This window comes from Crocodylus porosus, unplaced genomic scaffold (genome assembly GCF_001723895.1).
Source record: "Crocodylus porosus isolate Cpor-Errol unplaced genomic scaffold, CroPor_comp1, whole genome shotgun sequence".
In the NCBI taxonomy this organism is placed as follows: domain Eukaryota; kingdom Metazoa; phylum Chordata; order Crocodylia; family Crocodylidae; genus Crocodylus; species Crocodylus porosus.
The window spans coordinates 9158654-9177999 of NW_017728915.1; the positions used below are offsets into that span (position 1 = coordinate 9158654).

Genomic DNA, 19346 nt, shown 5'->3' on the forward strand with positions numbered 1-19346 from the left:
TTGAGGCCCATGACCAGCAACAGATTTGGTATATGCTCCTACTTTCAAGGAAAGCAGGAGTTCACTGGATCCTTTGCAATTCAAGCATGCAGGGTTAGGGTCAGATACTTCAGTCAGAAAGTATCAACCCTTTAGAATATCTTCTTAAACAATTATAAACTACTTCCATTTTCATTCTTGTTAGCTGACAAATGTATCCTTGAGCACACAGACATTAACACTCACTGTAGAAAAAAACCTCTGGATTTAAAGTACTGTAGATAGGTTTTTACCAGGCACATGTGAAGAGTAAAAGCATACACCAGGCATAGCTATGCTTATATGTTATTAAGCTTTCCAAGGAGTGAAACTTAGCCCAAGAGAAGAGACTCCAGGTAAACATGAGAATACCCGACAGCGTTCGGGCAACGCCCCCCCCCTTCAGAAGTGAGCGAACAAACCCTCGAAGGCCTCGTGTCTCTTTAAAATTCAGCTGCACATCGCATTCCACTTGCTGATAAAAGACTCCTGTAAAACTGAAAACAGGTAAAGGCACTTCCTGGAGGCAGAATTAAATAGAGAAGCGGGGGGGGGTTCTTCTGATCTCTCTCAAAAACCAATCAGGCAGGATCCTCCACACGTTGATTCTCCCTATGTCCCTCCTACACCTTTTCCAAAGACCCAATGGCCTTGTCCCTTTGGGAGATTGACTAGAGTCACATGGGCTGAGTCCAGGGCAGGTAACTTAGGAGAAGAGGCAAAAAAAAAAAAAAAAAAAAGAAAAGAAAAAAAAGCTCAAGCCCAGGCTGGGTCCTACCATGATGTCAGAGGGAGAGAAACCCACAGCTTGTTAATTTCACCTCCCAATCAGACCCGGGGGAAGTAATCACTGGGAACAGGTAGAGCTGCAAGAAGTTTTCTCCATTTTCGCCTCAAACCTTCCCAGCCCCGGGAGCTCTTCTTTTCATATCGTTCCTCCTTGTCCTTTTATTTGCCTGTGATCACTTGGAGGACGGGGACCAGCCTTTGTGGGGATTTTTGCATTTTGTTTTTGTCTGTCTTTCTCCTCTTTTTTTTTTTTTTTTTTTGACCTCTGCTTTTGATTGTAGTTGTTTCCCCCTGTGGTCATGACGGCTTCGCACAGTGACTCTTTGGTGGTGTTGTTTGGGGCAACAGCTGGTGCATATGGGGCTAAACTGGGTTCGGATGAGAGGGAACTAATTCTCTTGGTGTGGCAAGTTGTGGATCTGCACAGCAAGAAGGTATGGCTTCACCCTCTTCCCTCCACGTTGCGTTTAGGGCTCCAGGCCGGCGGCAGGAGCCCCCGGCCGCGGCCGCCGGGCTGCGCCACATGGCCCGCGGCACCGACCCGCGCCCGGGGCCGTTTGTTCATTTCACAAATGCACCGGGGAGGAGGAGGGCGCGAACTTTAGTTTGCAAAGACTTACGTATATATTTTTAAAGCCCTTCTCCGTTGGGCTCCCCTTTTAAAGACATTAATTCCGTTTAGGGATTTTTTCCCCTTCGTTTTTGGAGTCTTAAAAGACGTCCCCGTCCCCGTCCCACCCCCCCCCCCGCCAAAGGACCCCCTAGAGAAGTGGGCCGGCCTTGTGCTTCGCCTCTTCTCCTCATGCTCCAACTCTTCAGTTTTTCTATGAGCTTCATTCCTAAGTCAACCTACAGGACTTCTTTGAAACACAATGGGCAGGAGCCGGCTAGGGTGGACTGACCCCTGCTCCTGCCCTTCCAGGCACTGTTACCGTTCTCATTTTTTTTCTCATCAAAATGACCCGATTCCAGCCAGAAGCCGCCCTGGCTTGTGAGGAGCAAGAGGTCTTCTCCCGAGGCCTCTCCAGCCCGCCTGGGCCCTGGCAACAGAGGAGTGTTTTGGGGTGGAAGGGAAGGAAAAGAGGTTCAGAGGCTTTGATTTGTGAAATTGACAAATGCCTTGTTATTGTTTTTGGTCAAATCATTGCTTGTTGGTGCGTGTGTGTACAGCTGTTTCGGAAAGAGGGCCTGGATCTTCCCCGCATTTCTGAGTGCAGTGGAAGAAGGGACTCCTTCCCTGGCTCCTCACATCTTCCCCTGCTTAAATGTTTTCAGGTAGGGACATTGCACAAATCCCTGGTGAAAGCAGACAATCCGGAGTTGAGTGACCCATGTCGAGAAGTGAGTGGCTTAACACCAGAGGGACTGAGCAAAGCTGAGCCTTTGGACCGAGTTCTCCAACAGGTGAGGACTAACCAGGGCAGATGAATCTTGCTCCCAAGGTTAACCCTCAACTGATGCAATAAAGCAAATAGACTTGATTTTGCCTTTGGCTTTGAAATCACTGCTGTTTCAGAACCAGCAACACCTTGAAACTGACCCTCTGGAGAGACCTGAGCTATCTGCAACTGGACTTTGGGGGAAACAAACAAACAGAGGAATTGAATAATGGTCTATGTACAATGTAGCAGTTTTTGAGCTGGCATTCTGGAGTTCTGACCCCTTTTTTGTTCTGCCTGGCCTCTGTCCTGACTTTAACCTAAATTTCTAACTCAAGGCTCCATCTGAATTTAACCATGCTAACTACATTTTTGAAAGAGAGATTTGATCAAAGAAGTACCTGTCCACTATATGATCCAGCAGCCTCAGTGTCTTTCTCATGTTCTGAAAAAATAATTCAGTCTTAAAAAAGTAATTAACTGGAAAACTTAAGTTTCTGTAAAGTATTACCTGTGCAGTGAGTGCATGACTTCTCTTTCATGTTTCACTGAATTATCTTTAATTATCAAAGTGGGTAATTGTAGTGATAGAGACATTTTTAAGTCTGAATCTAAATTCATAGTAGAGGGAAGATAAAACCTTTCCTTTTGTTGCTTGTTTCTACTATTGATGCACTTTGCTCTATGAACCACTTTGCATCACTTCAGTATTGGGTAATACAATAACTTATATTTTCTCATGATTCTCACAGTTCAAGAAACAGGTGGGGTTTTTTCAATGTTAGTGTATATAGACTGTATGTATGTATATAGTGGCTTTCTGTCTTTTTTTAAAACTTGATAGGTGAGTGACATGTACATGAAAGGAAAAATAGTAATGCATATTTGTGGAGTATATAAAACTGACTTTCCACAACTCATTTGAATCACTGTAGGTGTGCTTCAGAGAGAAACTTGCTTAGGCAGTAAAACAGGTTCATGTTGCTTTAATATCTCCTGAAACATGCACAACTTGGCGGAGTGGGTGCAAATTCTTTTTTGATGCTAGATGTTTAACATCTCACTGTACTTGACCTGACTGTGTTCTGAAGTATTAATGCACAATTATGTACCCTCAGTGTTAACTTATCTTTCAAAATTAATTGTGCTGGCAGTATCTTTTATGATTGTTTGTTACACAGGTTTCACAAGAGGCTAAGAGTGTAAAGTGATTTGTGTAGCTTTGAACTAACCCCTGAGAAAACGTACAGCTGCAGGTTTGATCTTGTCCCAGATCTTGCACTGAAAGCATCTGGAACAGCTTAGCAAAGTACACTCTGTTTACCTTTATAACAGACATACTTTAATTATATTCAATACTTTTATGAGCAATTGTATCTTATTGTCATAAATTGCACTGTAGGTGGATCAACTTCAGCCTATAAAGGGAAATAGTACCTTTGTGTGGAGGTGTGGTGCAGACTCTTGCAAAACATCTTTCTTTTTTCCTTTTTTCTTTTTGGGTGGTACATCCATTCAGTTGAGGAAGGAGGATTCTGCTTTAAAGCACTGGAATGGCATTCAAGATGTGTTCCTCTGCCTGTTGCAGTTTTTTGCCATGGGCAGTTCAATTAATCTGTGCCTTTGTTTCCATATCTGAAGAAGGAGGGGGAAAAAAGGAGATGGTGATGCTATTTGATTTCATGGGGGTGTGGAAAGGTTTATTAATTAATGCCTATGAAGTGCTCATATCCTGGGGTGGAAAACAGGAGAATTTAAATGCTATGGGTATAGTGCCAAATCCTGCATCTGTCATGACCCTTGAATGCTCTGCTGGTATCAAGTATTTTAAGTGTAGTCAGTAAATCTAGGTTTTATTTTCTTTTTCATTTAAATTTATTTTTGCAAATGGAGACATGCTTTTAAAAAGGGGAATTAACTAAAGTTGTTATTTAAAAACACCAGTATAAACATATGCCTGGATATAAGATTGCAAAATTGAGTATATGAAACTGGCTTTCCATTTGATTGAATCATTGTGGAGAAGTGGAGGGGTGGTTACACACCCATGCCAGCCACATCATCAGAACCCTCACTGGCTATTCTGACTTTGCCTTGAGTTTCTAAGTCTCTGCTTGTCCTGGAGACTGTTTCCAAATCACAGTATGTCAATAGATGGTAACTCTCAGCTTTGTTTTCTAGGTGGCGATTTAATAGTGAGTGAGGCTGAGCCGTTCCATTGAACAAAAAGAGATTACTTCTTATTCAGAGAGCTTTCCATGTTCACCATCAAAGGCATATGCTCTGAGTTCCTTAATTGTGGATTAGAGGCTTTAATTGAAGAGATGTCTTTTAATTAGATTTTTTGATGTTAGTTCTAGAAAACATGTATTCCCCTGAACAAAACTGACCATCTTCTCCAGGGACAACTATGTAGTGTTATCCTAAAAATAGTTTCAAAGCTCAGACAGTATCTTTTTCAAAGAAAAATAATCAATTTATTAAATTTATTTTGACTGTTCTAAAGCGGTACACTCCCATTCATACCTGTAGAGAGCTGAGTGTGCAGTTATGTTTTATGATATACAGTGTGCATCTACATGTTCATTAATGCATCGTAGTTACTGTACATTAAGTTAGTACTTGGCTCACCAAGTACTAAATCAATGCACAGTAACTCTACTGCATAATAGCATTGGCACACAGTTTCTCACTGATGCTTACAGTGCAGTAGCTTAGTACTACTACACAGTAGCATATTAGCATGGTTTTTGCCTAGCATGCTACTTGCAAAGTAAGCATCTCATGTAGACACACCCATAGTGTCACAGTTGGAAAGCTTTGTGTTACTGCACAAAGATGGACATATGGCTCTTTCATGAATTTTTAAGTCTGTATCTTTTGAGTCATGTGCAGAGGATTCAAAATGGAAATGACTCCAAGACTTAATTTCTAAATCAGTCATCTCTGTACTTGAAAACCTATGATCAACTCCTTTTGCTGGTTTAGATTTATGTCAGGGTACAAGCAACAAATCCTAAATAAATGCCTCTTAATATAGAGCAAAGCTACACAGAAGTATCTGGGCTTGGCATTAAAAAGAAAGCCTTGCCAGCTTTAACATTATTTCCTTCCAAGCGTTAATCAGCTACCCTCCAATTCTCAGTCATGAGATTGTAGAAAAATCCCATGATTTTTAAGACATTTAATTTAACAGTCTTTGTTTGCTTTCTGGTTTCTGAGCCTTTACAGTAAGATCAGTGTATTTTCAGGCACTTCTCCAACCATGAAGCTGATCTTTATTTGTGTTCAAATAAAATGTGAAGGTTGAGCTTCTCATGCATTTCTCTGACTCTAGGTGATGGAACTTTATTTAAGTAAAAGACAAAATGCTGTAAGAAATGATAACGCTGCTTATGTCTCAGTTCTCTGAGTGCTTTACAAGGGTCATGGCTAAGCATAGCAAGTTTCACCTATTTAAGTCCCAGATTTCATAGGCTGACTCAGTGTCCTGGCTGGTTGATGCAAATTGAAAGAAAAGTCCCGAAATTGGCTGTTGCAGGGAAGGGCATGGGGCGGAGCCTGGCAGGGAAGTGGAGTGGCACAGTGGGCCAGGAGTAAGGCGAGCAGACTGGACCACCTGCCTCTGCCTGCAGCAGCACCACTGACTTGGGGGAGGAGGGTAGGGGACAGGGTCCTGGATTTTCTTTAAAAATATGGTCACCCTGTTTCCCTAGCATAGTTGTGCCATTCACATACCAACCTGATAGTGGACAGAGCTTTAAAAAAGTAACTACAATAGAGAAATGTTTACACTATGAAAGTATGTGGTGTCTTTTATGCCCTGTTACTGATTTACTTTGAGAAACATTCATAAAAAGAGGAAGGTTTCCATAATTAAGGAAGTTTCATATCTCGCCTCTCAAAAAATGCCGCCCAAATTCAGTTATGTAACCATTTGCAATGGCTTTTTTAGTTCTACTTGGATGTTTTCCTTTTGGACTGTCCTAAGTTTTCAGGCCTTTCATCACATTATCTGTTGAGTCAAGTTACCCCAGAGCATTTAGTCTTCTCTCACTTAGAGAGCCTGGAATCAAGCACAAGTTGAAAATACTAACAGGTTTGCCATTCACTTAGGTAGCCATAAAAGCAAATTGCTAAATGCACCATTACAAAAATTTTCTTTTATCAACCCAGCAAATGAGCCACACACACAACGTATTTTACCAAACATAACCTGAACAATCAGGAAACAAGATAGTTGTTTGCCCTTAAACTAGGAAACGGAAAGAAACAGTAAATTCCTGTAGCCTGATCAACAGGTTGCAACTTCATTTAACAAGACTTGTATTACATCCTCCTCTTACCATAAGAGCACAGATGCCAGAAAGAAAATAAAAAGAATGCAAAATCATTTGTAACTGAAGTTTTTTTAATGCCAATCTTATGAGTTTGGAGGCTTGACACATGGTTTTTAAATGTGTGCTCTTGGCAATACTGTGGGCATCTTGCAATAATGGAAGCAACATAACTCACTCTATATTTAAACAGTGCACTTTCTCAGTGTCTTTCAGCATCCTTTTTCCATGTTCTGCACTCCAAAATGCTAGCAGAAATGTTGGCTGAATTTTTTTTTTTTTTAACTTCCATTTTGAAAAAATGGAGCAATTGATGTGGATGAAGGAGAATAGCAGTTTTACTTAAGAACTCTGTCATCATGTGGTAGGCTTTAACTGAGCGAAAATTAAGTAACAGGAAAAAGGGAATATGGTGACTTAAGCACTTCAAGATTTGTTTTCATCGTGGAGCTCAAGTCACAACTAAAGTGTTATTCCTAACTCAGGTTTGATGCCCAAAACCTACTAGCTGAAGTGCAGTAACTTTTTTTTTAAGCCCAAGTTAGGGTCTGGTGAGTTGTGTAAACAAGGCAATTTAGTGTAGGTACAGTCTTGTTCTATCAACCTGCCGCTAGGCCTCCAGTACTTTCCTACAGTTCCTCCTGTGCCATGTCAGGACAAATTCTCTCATACTTCACTAAAATACAACCAGTAGAATGATCCACCTCACTTTAGTTCAGTAGCTGTGGGACGTGCTCCCCACAGCTTTAACACTACACTAGAGTACATTCAGCATCAATTTGAATGCAGCAGTTCATGTGACAGTTTGCAGTAAGGACACCCCTCACTTCTAGGCAAACTCAGGTAGTAAGTAGAGTGTAGATAACTTGAGTTGACTTTGCAGTTAATGACAAACTTTAGATAGATTCTCTGAAGTACTCAACTTGCAACCCACAAAAAGCTGCAATTTAAGAACTGAAGTTTATAATGGGTCTTTCAACTTCATATTATTCTGAAGAAATTTTATCCAAATACTGCTATCAAATACAGTTGAGTTTTGGAGTAATTGCCTTGTTATTTCTCTGAAACTTGGAACAGGTGTTTAGTGATCAGTTGGCATTTGTAACCAAGCAGGCTGTTATTTCCACAGTAGTGTTTAGATCCTCAGCATGAATTGCCAAGATGCCAAACCAGTCTTCAGGGTGCAAAGTGAAGCGCAGAATTTTGCATGGGTGTGAGGAAGCAGATGCAAGTGCTAAACTAGAATTCTCTGACACAAAGGACAACACCCATTGACTAGATGGTCATATATATTCCCAGTTCCACTTACCAGCTCTATATTTTCTTCTACATGGGGACTTTTGATTAACTTTAGGAAATGGGTGAAATGAAGCCACTGTTGAAAAGCTTATCAGCACTTCCAATCATGTAAATGCTGATGGTGATTTGCTCTCGAAGGAAGTAGGGGAACAGAGTCCAAGCTTGCTCAGCTTCTTAAAACGCTGCTTCAGGGGAATGGAGGGAAAAACATATTCCTTTTAAGGAGGGCATTTAATGATTTAAAATAAATTTACAACTATTTTGAATGGCTGAATACAAACTTTTTAAATAGTGTTTTGGCTTAGCTGGCTAGCTCAGGAGAACAGGACAGTGTATTTAATTATTTGTTTTGTTGAATAGGTGTGCAAGCTGGAACTCCTGCTTGAGAGTAAATTAGAAGGATACTGTATGCCATTTAAAAAAAAAACAAAACCTGCTCTGTGCATGTGTGCAACTTCCTGCAGTGAACTCCTCAGGTGCCAGCTACAGAAACAAACCTATTGCAATCAGCTTTATGTAATATTCTGGTCCTGCATGTGAAATATTTTTCTATTTCCAATTTACTACTGAATTTAGCAATATATTAGTTAAAAGAGTCTTGCGTGTAGTTTTGTAGTCTGTAGTTTCTCCATATCTTTGTGCTTTGGGCTCTGGATACAAGAGTGGGATTTCATATCATTGGCAGTGGAAAAGAATGGTTAATTGATGCCCAAAGTCTATACCTTTAGAGGTGTGGTGTGTGTTTTCACTAAAAATGCAGTTCCCTGTGGGTCACATTTGGACTGCTTACCCCTGATTGTCCTCTAGGCCAAACAAGGGCTTGCATATAAAATGGTTCTGGAGAAAGGATCATTATGTCACGTAGATGTGTGCATTATCGACAGAGTTTGTACTTTATAGGGAATATGTCAATGTAATAATTTTTACGTGTCTAAAGGCCATAAGAGTTTTGATCAACCCAACTACTGTATAAGGATTATTAATCTTATAAAACAGTCATATAAGCCTCATTAAGATTTGTTTCCTCTACAAATTATGTTTAAATTCATTTTACGTCTGATTAAAATGAGATTGGTAGGGTAAGCAGCTTCCCTGAAATTATATGACTATTTGCAGATCAAGGAAAAAAATCCAGTATCCCATAAGCTACCATTGTTGTCATCATTTTGAGAACTGGCCCAAATTAGTTCTGCCTCTTAGTGAGAGATTATACCTTGTTTCAGTTGTGAACAGGAAAAGTTTGCATACTCTTTCCTGCCTGACGCTACTACCTGCTTCTGGCAGAATTAAACAGTAACTGAAACTTATCAGGTTGGGATAGCTTAGCAGCTATTAGAAAGTAAATCATCACAATGACCTGTTTAAGCATTGCTTGGATTGTTCATATTTTCACATTGGATAACATGATGATATGCTTGGAAGCCATGTAACTTTTCAAGCGCATGTGTCATTAATATAGTCTAACATTTTCGTGGTGGTGTGTAGGACTTGAATGCTCTTGTAGCTCAGTGTTTTTCTAAACAGTAAATAGTGTCTTATCTGAAAGCAAAGGGCTCATATAGTCTGATGCAGTGACTGCTGAGTTAGAAGCATCTGACCCCAGAGGATATTTGGCTTATTTCCTTTACCTTACTCTAAGCATTTATTCAGTCAAATGTGCTGGTAATGAGTCATGGTATTGTCAGAATACCCCCTAGGTGTCCTGCTGAACTAAGAATCCTGGTCCTGGAGTTTAAGCACTTTTAATTAAAACAAAACCCGCAGACCTGAGAGTGATGTGAAAAATGGTTTCACCAGCTTAAGAAACTAAATTATTTCTGTGGAACAATATTGGTTCTTTCACATTGCCTTGTTTTTATTCCACTGCTCTCCTATGAGTCTTCAGTCTTGTCCTTGTGGAAGCTCGTGGGTTAAACAGAGAAATTGCACATAAACCGGTTAAGTGATCAGAAGCCAGTTCAAATCTGTAACACAACAGAAATTCAGTGCACATAAACTGCATTCAAAATGACCAAAACTGGTTTAAGATGAACCTGGTTGGATGTAGTATAGACTTAACTGATTTAGGTTAAATTGGTTTATTGAACTTCTATCCTAGATCCCCTCCAAATTCAGGTTAACTCTCTGTCCCCCAGGATGCTTTTCACTTTCCCCTCAAACCCCCCTCGCAGGGTGGGTGTGCTAGCCTTGGTCCAAGCTGTCTGCTCCAGGGTGGCATAGTCTGGTGCCCCAGACTTCTGACCTGGGCCACTGCAGGGATCTGGCTGCATTTCCAGAATCAAAAGTAAATATCCTTTCACTTATTGGTTCAATATATGCGGTTTAGACTAACTAGTAAAGATTGAGTGGATTCAACCTCAGGCTTTCTTACTCTAGGACTGCAGAGCCAGTGCTTCTGCACATTGCTGTACTAAGCACTTTTAGTGTCTCTAAGCCTCATTCTTGCAGATGCTGTGTAGTTAACCACTGCTAAATCAAGACAACACCTTTCTCAACATGTTGTGGCACATCTAGGTGGGGTAGTTTGGCATATTAGTAAAGCATAGATGCTGACTGGCTTTTGTTGTAGGTAGCAAGCCAGTATTGTGGCAAGAGCTATAAAAAGGCTAATTGGTCTTTGGTTGTGGAGTAACTGCCCTCATAATGCCTGCTTTATGCAACACCATTGCATTTAATACTTTGTTTAATATAGGGGATGGTCCCTTTTTCAGAGACTACTTTTTGCCCTTTGGCTCATTGCTTTCTTTTCCCCTAAAAGTTTAAGTGCTTTGATAGAAATACAAACACTAATTCTGTCCATCTCTTGTCTGTAATTATGTGAGTAGCTGCCTTCTGGTTTTATTTTTTTCCTTGTTGACAAACCTGTATTCAGAAGAATGATTATAAAGAGAGAACTTTCAGTAATGTGTAAACATTTTAATAATCCACAAATGCAGAGAGAGTATTTGATATCCAAGTCCCCTTTTCTCTGGAAGAAGAAACTCTTAGCGTAGACTTAACCTGGCATATTCAATATAACAATAAATGCTTACCATCTAGACTCTCCCTATGTCTGAAGAAGGGTGTTTGTGTCCGAAAGCTTAAAAAGAACATTTTTTCCAACTATTTAGTTTGCCTAATAAAAGATATCACATTTACTAAAAGAACCTTGTCTGCTTACCATCTAGTCAGTTGCTGGTAGAAGGATTTTGGGAAGGAATGATGATCTAAAAGTGTATGGTTTACAGATGCATCAGTTGCATGGATTTATCCATCCTGACCCATTATCAACAGCAACAAAGCTTTAAAAATGTGTTTGGTGAACTTCTCAATTAGTTTTCCTTTCCTTTCTTCATTTTGCTGAATTAAATCTCTAAAAAAAACCCCATAATTGTTTCATAGATGTTTTCTTCTTTGTTACAAATAAAGTTCTTCTTGTCTTTTCATAGAAAAGCGTTGCAAAATCACAAACTCTGCATAACAATTCCAGAAAACCACATCTCCTGTTTCTGTTGGTAATGAACAATTTTTCCTGCTACTCTTATTGCAGTTGTCTCATCACTTCAGTACACGGGTAGGAACTGAATTGTTTGAAAAGCCATCAGAATGCATTGGATTGTGGTTTTGCTTGCTGTGGTATCTTCCTTTGGGACCTTATCTGTCTCACCTCTGATATGTTTGATGAGCTTATGTTCTTGAAACCATTCCCAACCTATTCTAGTCTCTAAATGTGTCAGGATGGCCGTGCCACTTCTGTAGAAAAGATACAATTGCTTTGCCAACCTGTTCTTTAACCCAATATGCTCATGTCCTGCGAAGCTAGACAGTCATTGTATTTGTCCTTTGCCAAATGGTGTATTTAGAGTAGATAAATGCTGAGTAGTGTGTGAGAAATTTTGTAGTTCAATAGCAGAAAAGCAGCTGCAGCAACAACAACAACAATAATAATTAAACCCAGCTTCCCTTCTGCTCCTGTAGGAGCTGATTGAAAGGTAACAAATATGTCTACTTTCTTGCTGCTGTCATCTGTATAGAAAAGCTTGAAAAGTAGAGAGAAATTTGAAGGAATGGGTTTTGCACTTGGTTCTATAAGCTCTGAAAGTAGTGGTCATTCTTAGTTCTCGACTCCCTTGAAACATCTTTTGGCTTTAAAAGGGTGTCATTTGAGCTCAAGAACTTCTCTTGAGCTGTCAGTAGTGTGGATCTTCATCTGACAGTGATACAACCTTGCAAGATGACTGTGAAGGTCCTATTCTTGGGAAAACTCTTAAACGTGCTTAAATTTTACATTCTGTGAGTAGGTATGAATTGGCTTTTACAGCATGTGCATAGGCATATGCACACATCTATTCTAAACAAATATCAGAAGTGATTCTGTTACATTAATGATTTGATGCTTCTCCAGTATTAGCCTGCATACAGCTACTGTATAGCACTGTTGGAGGTCACTGAGTACAGAAACATGGGAGGTAGGGTAGGGACAGATGCTGTTCTCCTAATATATCTCTTCTGCGTGTAGTGGTGGTATTTTGTGGTGCATTGCTTCCTGATTAGGTAAGATTTATAAGTCAGTTGGGATTGCCTTATTGACAGAAGGGTTTCTGGTACTGGCTTCGCTAGTTGGTACAGACAGACAGCTGGAGGGGGGAGGGGTGATGGAGACAGCTCCTATCAAGGTAGTAAAAGCTTACCTTCCTTTCTTCCTCCTTCTGTACTGCATTCAGTGCAATATGTAATATGTATTTCATGTGCTGCTAGCAGCACGGATATATGGGGGAAGGGGAAGAGACACACAGGTTTTCCAAGCCTTGAAGGAGACGGACAATTTTAGACATTTTAGCATTTTTTTTAAAACTTGTTTTGCCCGTCCCTTTTTCCTCTTTCGTCACGCATGGCTAATGTCTGTCCTGCAGGATCTTGCTGCCAGGGCCAGTTTTGAGCTGTTTTGAGCAGGGACAGATTCTGGAGTGTGACAGTGATAGTGTGTTAAGGGGCTACTCCACACTTAACAGCATCCTTTAATGTTTGTAAAAAAAGTATCCTGGTTGAGGCAAGCAAAAATCCCTATGTGTTGTGGAGGTGAGGGAAGTCAGAGAGGCCAGTTTATTTTCAAGGTGCAGCCAGTTCACATACGTTTGTGTTTTAGGGCTCTTCACAGGGAATGGAGCATTTAAAAAATGAAGCTAAGCCACTCCTTCATGAAACCGAAGGCTTCTTACTTCCAGCTCAAGCACTTAAACTACTGTGGCAAGATTAAGAATCAGGGCAAAGCAGAAGCATGAGGTATCTTGATGAAGACTGAAGTGTATGGAGATGGGTTGAGTGGCATTCCTTCACCTCATTCCCCAACCTACCCATCTTTTTCATCTTTCTGCTTAAAAAATAAAAGGGGAGAAAAACATTTCTTTTTAAAAATCACTGTGGAAAAAGCCAATTTGTGTGTTCCTTCATTGCAGGGACTGGCTGCTGGCCTCCAACTGGTTAGGCTGGCACTACAAACAATGAGACAGTGTTGAGTAAACACAGCAGTCCCATGCATTACAATCAATAGAGTCAGTGCTAAAGATCACATTGCTAATGAAAGTTTGCCCTTGAAAGAGAGGAGGTGGGGGGTGAATATAGAATACTGTGTGTGCAAGGTTGTATTTAACCCAAGACTTCACTGTAGGGAATATAATGATGAAATCATACAGAGTAATCCAGTTTTGGAATTATGTTCAACCTTGTCTTTCAGGCTGAAGTAATAGATTGCACAAGTAGAGTGCACAATGCTCCAGCCCCTGACAAATATGAGACATTGTTATTGTACAATCTAGAAATATGGGTAAAGGGTCAAAAATGCTGTGCTGGTTTAGTAGACTTGTTCTGCAAAGGGTGCCAACATGTGTGTTCCCTAGGTTGAAGAATTTTGCCTTGGTCAACTTTATTTATTTTTTTTACTCATTTAATTATACTGACCTAGATAAACCAACCACATTGCCCTGCTGTGGAAGTGCAGGGACACGTCCACATTGCTAGATCTTATTTTGGTTTTGTGAACCAAATAAGAAATAGTGGTATAAAAAATCTTTAAACAGCTCTAACTGTAACTACCAAAGGCTTTTACTGGTACAGGAGCCTTTAAAATTGCAGTTGTGCCAGTAAAATTATCAACATGGAAGGTAGTTTTCTGTTGTTTCTTTAACTATTCAGTGGGCATTTTGCCTTCGTTAAAGAGAGGCAATCCAGTATTGTGAGCTGGCTCTTGAAGGTAGCTTTTAGTTTAAGGTTTTTTATGTGTATATATTAATAATGAAATGTGAAAGCAGACTAAGCCTAAGCAAATAGCTCCGTAAAATGATACAGTCTTGCATGATTTTAATGGGGAATTACTAAGGTAGGAGGCCTACCATACAGCCTAACAGGCAATATCTAGTAAAGCATGCACTTGCATGAAAATTCAGGAGATTTTGGAACTTGAGCATTTATGGAGAGTCCTTATGCATGTAGAATTAGGTCACCGTGAACTTCCAAGTGGGCATGCTTACATGAGACTTTTACTGTGGAGCAGACTAATTAGTTCTGCAGTGAACACCTTGGCATCTACATGTGCAGGGTTATTAGGCTGGAGTAAATGGAAACTCTGCATCAGGGTAGTACTTGTAAATACAAGTACTGTCCTGCTGCAGTTTTTTTTTTAACTCCACAGCAGTGCACATGTAGACACTGGCCCAGCTGGCTGGGTCATGAGGGTGCTTTAGTGCAGGGGCTGCCTGCTTAGTAGCCCTGCACTGAGACACCCTGATGCCCCAGCCAAACAATCTGCAGTATGGTGAGCTGGATCAGAGCAGCCTCAGATTTACTTAACTCTCAGTGAGATGCACTGATTTTCACAGCTTTGTCTGGGCACAAAGAGCTCATTTTCCAGACACTTAACAGTGGTCCTGCTGCTTGGTGAGGAGGCCCTGCCCCCCCCCAGCACTGATTGACAGAGAGGCCCAGTGGGGAGGAGGGGTAAGGGGTGAAGGGAGAGGGCAGCTGCCATCTTGTCTGCTTCACCCTTTGTGCTGTCCCACCAGCATGTATCTCTCCCTCCCAAGTGGGGTGCTTATAATAAAAACTTATTTCTATTAAGTTTTATTTTTTCGTGGGCAACCCCACAATTTAGGTAGATCCCTACTTATGCATCTTTGATTTAGTTAGCCTATAAGGTTCATCTTTTCTTTTCAAGCCATTGTTATGTGCTATTTTTAGCTATGTAGAAACCTTACCTTTTGCTTGTTTTTTCAAAACATTTAAGAAAATGTTTTGGTATGAAAGAGCAAGTCCAGAAAAATTATATGGGTTACAGGGTTTTCTTTTTTCCTCCATGCTACATCATGGTTTTTAAAGTTTTTGAGTTTCCTTTCAAACACTTGAGATTTTATCCTTACTTTTTTGCTGCTGCTGTTCAGTCCCATCAAAGTCCTTCTCTTACTGAGATTAGGTTATTCAAAGCTCTGAAACTTGCTTTTGGGTGCATATTCTGCTGCAGACTTGTGCAATGTCTGTTGTTGCCATTGCATAGTCTAACAAAGAGACCAGGAGAATTAGTTGGAAGGTAGAGGGATTTTTTTTCCTCAATAAGCAAACATTTAATTAATCATCAGCTGCTTCAGCTGCAGCATCAAAGCAAGCCTAACAATAATGGAATATTGGGCTGCTTGTTCTATATACCTTTGGCATGTGCTATTCTGTCTTCTCTGAGGAGCACATCAAGTGCCTTGTCCTTGGCCTCAGTATATAAACACTTGCTATTAAAATAAACTGATTATATTTTTGCAGATAAAAGCTGCAGATTAATTACTGTGTAATATAGTCTTGCCTTTTGTGTTTTATTGAATTACCTGAGCTAGATGCTGAAGGGGCCCATAGCTGGAAGGCATGCAAATAGCCTGACTCTTGTAAACTTCCATCTAAGAAATAATTAATCTAAAATAGTCATAAAATGCTCTGTATTGGCAGGACTGGGGCAGTGTTTTTCTCCTAAACTCAAAACTAGCTTTCTACTTATTTTCCAGAAAGAACTGAAACTTAAGGAGCCAGCTGTTGTTTACTATCTTAACTATGTATGTCACCAGTTGTAACGAAAATGTAAAAGACTGTCTCATAAGAGGGGTGGGTTTTACTTTATGCTTTTCTTATACCTTTTATTTTGTCTTGAACCCAAGCATATAATTTAACTACGTCTATAAATTTGCCCTAAGCAGATACTGTGTGAACATACTTCTGATATTTTATATTTTATCATTCTAATTATTCCTTATTAATCTATACGTGGTCAAAAAGTTTTAGATGGCATTGTTCAACTATACTTTTAAAACCCATTTTCCTTTATAGTTGTTCATTTTTTCCATTTTCTGTTAAGAGAGTTTCTGACAGACTTTCATATGGGTAATTCTATTTTTTTCTTGGACATTTTCCCACAATTGTAAGAGCTCTATGTACTTTTCCCCCTAAGGCTCCATAGCTGCTCTCTTTCCCAGTGGTTAGGGCATTGTGATGTCGGCCACATTAGCTCCCAAGAGTTAGATTTCATGGCACATGAATGTAAGGGTGGAAAACTTCTACTGGTGAAAAGTATATATTTTTTAAAATGGCAATGAGAAGACCATACTCAGAACAATGAGATACTGGATTAGAGCCTTATTTTTAAATAATTCTTGTTCTGTTCCCTGAAGAATTTTGTTTGGAGTCTGCCATAGGAAGATGAAATGGGTCAATTTCTATAACTGGCTGAGTTAATGACAATAGATTATTTTCATAGTAACAGCCAATGTGAATGGCATCAACTTGGAGGACAAACAGTAATTCCACTGCACACTAGTTATTTTATTGGCACAAAAGGGGCAAAAAATGCTGCTAGAATTCTGTTTTCAGAGCAGTAGTAAGAAAAGATGAGACTGACAGCCATTAAGAAGTGACCTGAGATTCCTCCAAGAGGAAACTATTCAAGGTGGTTCCAAACTTGGTGCACAGTTTGGCTGCTGTTTGGGAAAATCTAGCCCAAATTTGCGCATTTTGAAGCTATTTGAATTTGGACTATGTGAATGACTGGGTTAAGAGAACCAGTGAATCTACCTACCTACCTGCTTACCTGTCTTGCATTTTATTTGGCATAATATTTGAGCAACGTACCATCATTAATATAGTTATTTTTCAAGACTTTTGGAATGGAAACTGAGGCACAGAGCAACTAAGTAACTTGGCAACTCCAAAAGTCTGTGGCAGAGCAGTGATTGAACCCATCTCCTTGAGTTGAAAATGAATGTTGTAGCAACTGGGTTGATGTTCTTTATTTCTGTGTGGTAGTACAAAAAGAGGGTATAGCCATAACCTGGTAATCAGAAGAATACTGATTTTTTTTTTCTTGTATTGTTTTTTCTGAAATGGAAAGTAACTTCTTCTAATAAAAGTTGAGGTGAGAGGTGTTTGACCTGCATGATTTTTCATCAGAAATAAATTCAGCTTAAATTGAAGCCTCACTCTTGTGGAGGGGTAGAAGCATTATTTCCTTCTTGCACCAGGCTCAGAGTATTAACCAGATATGGTAGCTCTTTTGCATTGCCAGAAGCAGAAAGAAATTAGCCATGGCTTGATGGATTGCGCATTTTTTGCATGTGTTGTGATTTCAGTACAAGGTCACCATGTACCCATTATCAGCCATGTGGAATAACAGTTAACAGATGAACAAAGGCAAGGGGTTACTATAGGATTCTCTGTTTAAAAAGTTACCCAGCATAATAGGAGTTATCATGGTTGCAAATACTATTGAAGCAGTCCACACATGTCTTTGTAGTACTGGCAAGTTTTAAATTATTTCAGTGTGTGGATTAGACAGACAGCATCCAGATAGAGTAAGGGGGCAGAAAACAGTTCTATTTAAAGATCAGATTATTCCTAGATGTGGATAGGACCTGAGACACCAGAGTACAAATGGGAACACTTCTAAAGTTGAGGTGTGTTGTTTTCAAGTCTCTGTCTAGTACCCAGCTCATGATTTGGTCTTTCAGATTTCACCTTTTATACTATGTATAGCCTGTAACTCTTAAGGCCCATTGTAAGCACTTTAGGAGAGGCACATCTGCTTGGTTTGGTTTAGTTTTTGTGTGTGTTTTTTTTTCTTTAAGGCTTTGTTTTCTATTTTGATATCTTTAAAGTTCAGTTATCTTACACTGAGTGAGAATCAGTAGAAAATTTTGGGAGGCGCTCGTGTTTTAGTCGGTGTGTATATTGTGAATGGTAGGGGGTTGGGTTTATCTGTTACTTTAAACAAAAGGATGCTCTGTAAATAATGGCTTGTCAGTGTGGTTCCTTGTCCCAGCCAGAACATATAACATGCATGTATAGAAGGTGCAGAGGAAGTCTCATGTTAGGAACTCAGACCTGTGATCCTTTTCCATTGATATTTTTTTCTTTGTAATAGAGACTGTAGGTATTCAACCTCTCTCAGGATCAGGCCCAGAGGCAGGGCCAATATTATTACTTACTTGAGCAGAAGCTGTACAATTGCCATTACTCCCTTTTTCCTGTGGTTTATGAGTTGCTGCATGGAGCTGCACAGAATGTGTGCTCTATGAAATGCAGGTCTGAAATAAAAACTAAAGAACCCAACTCCTGCCTTAATTAGATATCTGCATATAAACCCTGTTTCTGATAGTGGACTTGAAGTAAACCATGGTTTGGTCCATCTCCAAACCTGGGGTGTGTAAAACCCAGACAGAATTTCAAATTAAAATTTATATTGTGTGGATCATACGTAGTTTGTTACAAATCTATAGTTTGAATCTTGACTCTGTAAATTATGCTCCTCTAAATGTGAGTTTTATACATGCAAGATAACAGGACATGTAAGTGGAGCCAAATCGTGCAGTTTTTCAAGAATTGGACTTTAAAACTGTCCCTGAAATGTATTTATTTTTAATTGAAAGCCTCTTGCCTACATGGATGTTTACTAGCTAGTAAAGCAGCAGACAAACTCTCTCTTCTGTCTGACATAATGTGGGTCTGCACCGAAGAATTGGGTGGCTGTAAGTTATGTGTGTAAGACTGTAGTTTTCTGTCTGTAATCAGTTAGTCTAGAGTGAAGCGTAGATGGAAAATGTAAGAGGTAGAGGAATGCAGATGGTTTGGATTCCTCTACCCTTTAACTACTAAACCAGCAAAATTGGGATAAGGTCATGCTGCTTGTCCTTTTCCAGCATCTGATGAAGTGAACTTGGCTTCACAAAAAAGTGTTCTCTCATTCATATATAATTCATATAATTGAATTGGCTCATAGTTTCATAGTTAGTAGGGCCAGAAGGGACCTGAGCAGATCATCGAGTCCGACCCCCTGCCATGGCAGGAAAGAGTACTGGGGTCAAATGACCCCAGCAAGGTGTACATCTGTCCTCCTCTTAAAGACTCCCAGGGTAGGAGCCAGCACCACTTCTCTTGAAAGTTGATTCCAGATCCTAGCTGCCCTGACCGTGAAGTAGCGCCTCCTGATATCTAGCCTAAATCTACCCTCTGCCAGCTTGTGACC

General features: G+C 39.9%; 1 protein-coding gene across 6 annotated transcripts in view; it reads left to right on the forward strand.

Moving 5' to 3' along the window:
* Positions 1 to 737: 737 nt before the first annotated feature.
* Positions 738 to 19346, forward strand: part of ESRP2 (epithelial splicing regulatory protein 2) — a 66813-nt gene continuing 48204 nt past the window's right edge. For 2 of the 6 annotated variants that reach the window (XM_019535677.1, XM_019535684.1), the window contains exons 1-3: positions 739 to 878; positions 1089 to 1241; positions 2083 to 2211. In XM_019535677.1, the coding sequence (XP_019391222.1) occupies positions 1107 to 1241; positions 2083 to 2211 (264 nt within the window). In that variant the 5' untranslated portion in view covers positions 739 to 878; positions 1089 to 1106. Of the gene's footprint in view, positions 1242 to 2082; positions 2212 to 19346 lie in introns of all 6 variants that reach the window. The other 4 variants (XM_019535679.1, XM_019535683.1, XM_019535682.1 and 1 more) reach the window with 4 other exon arrangements.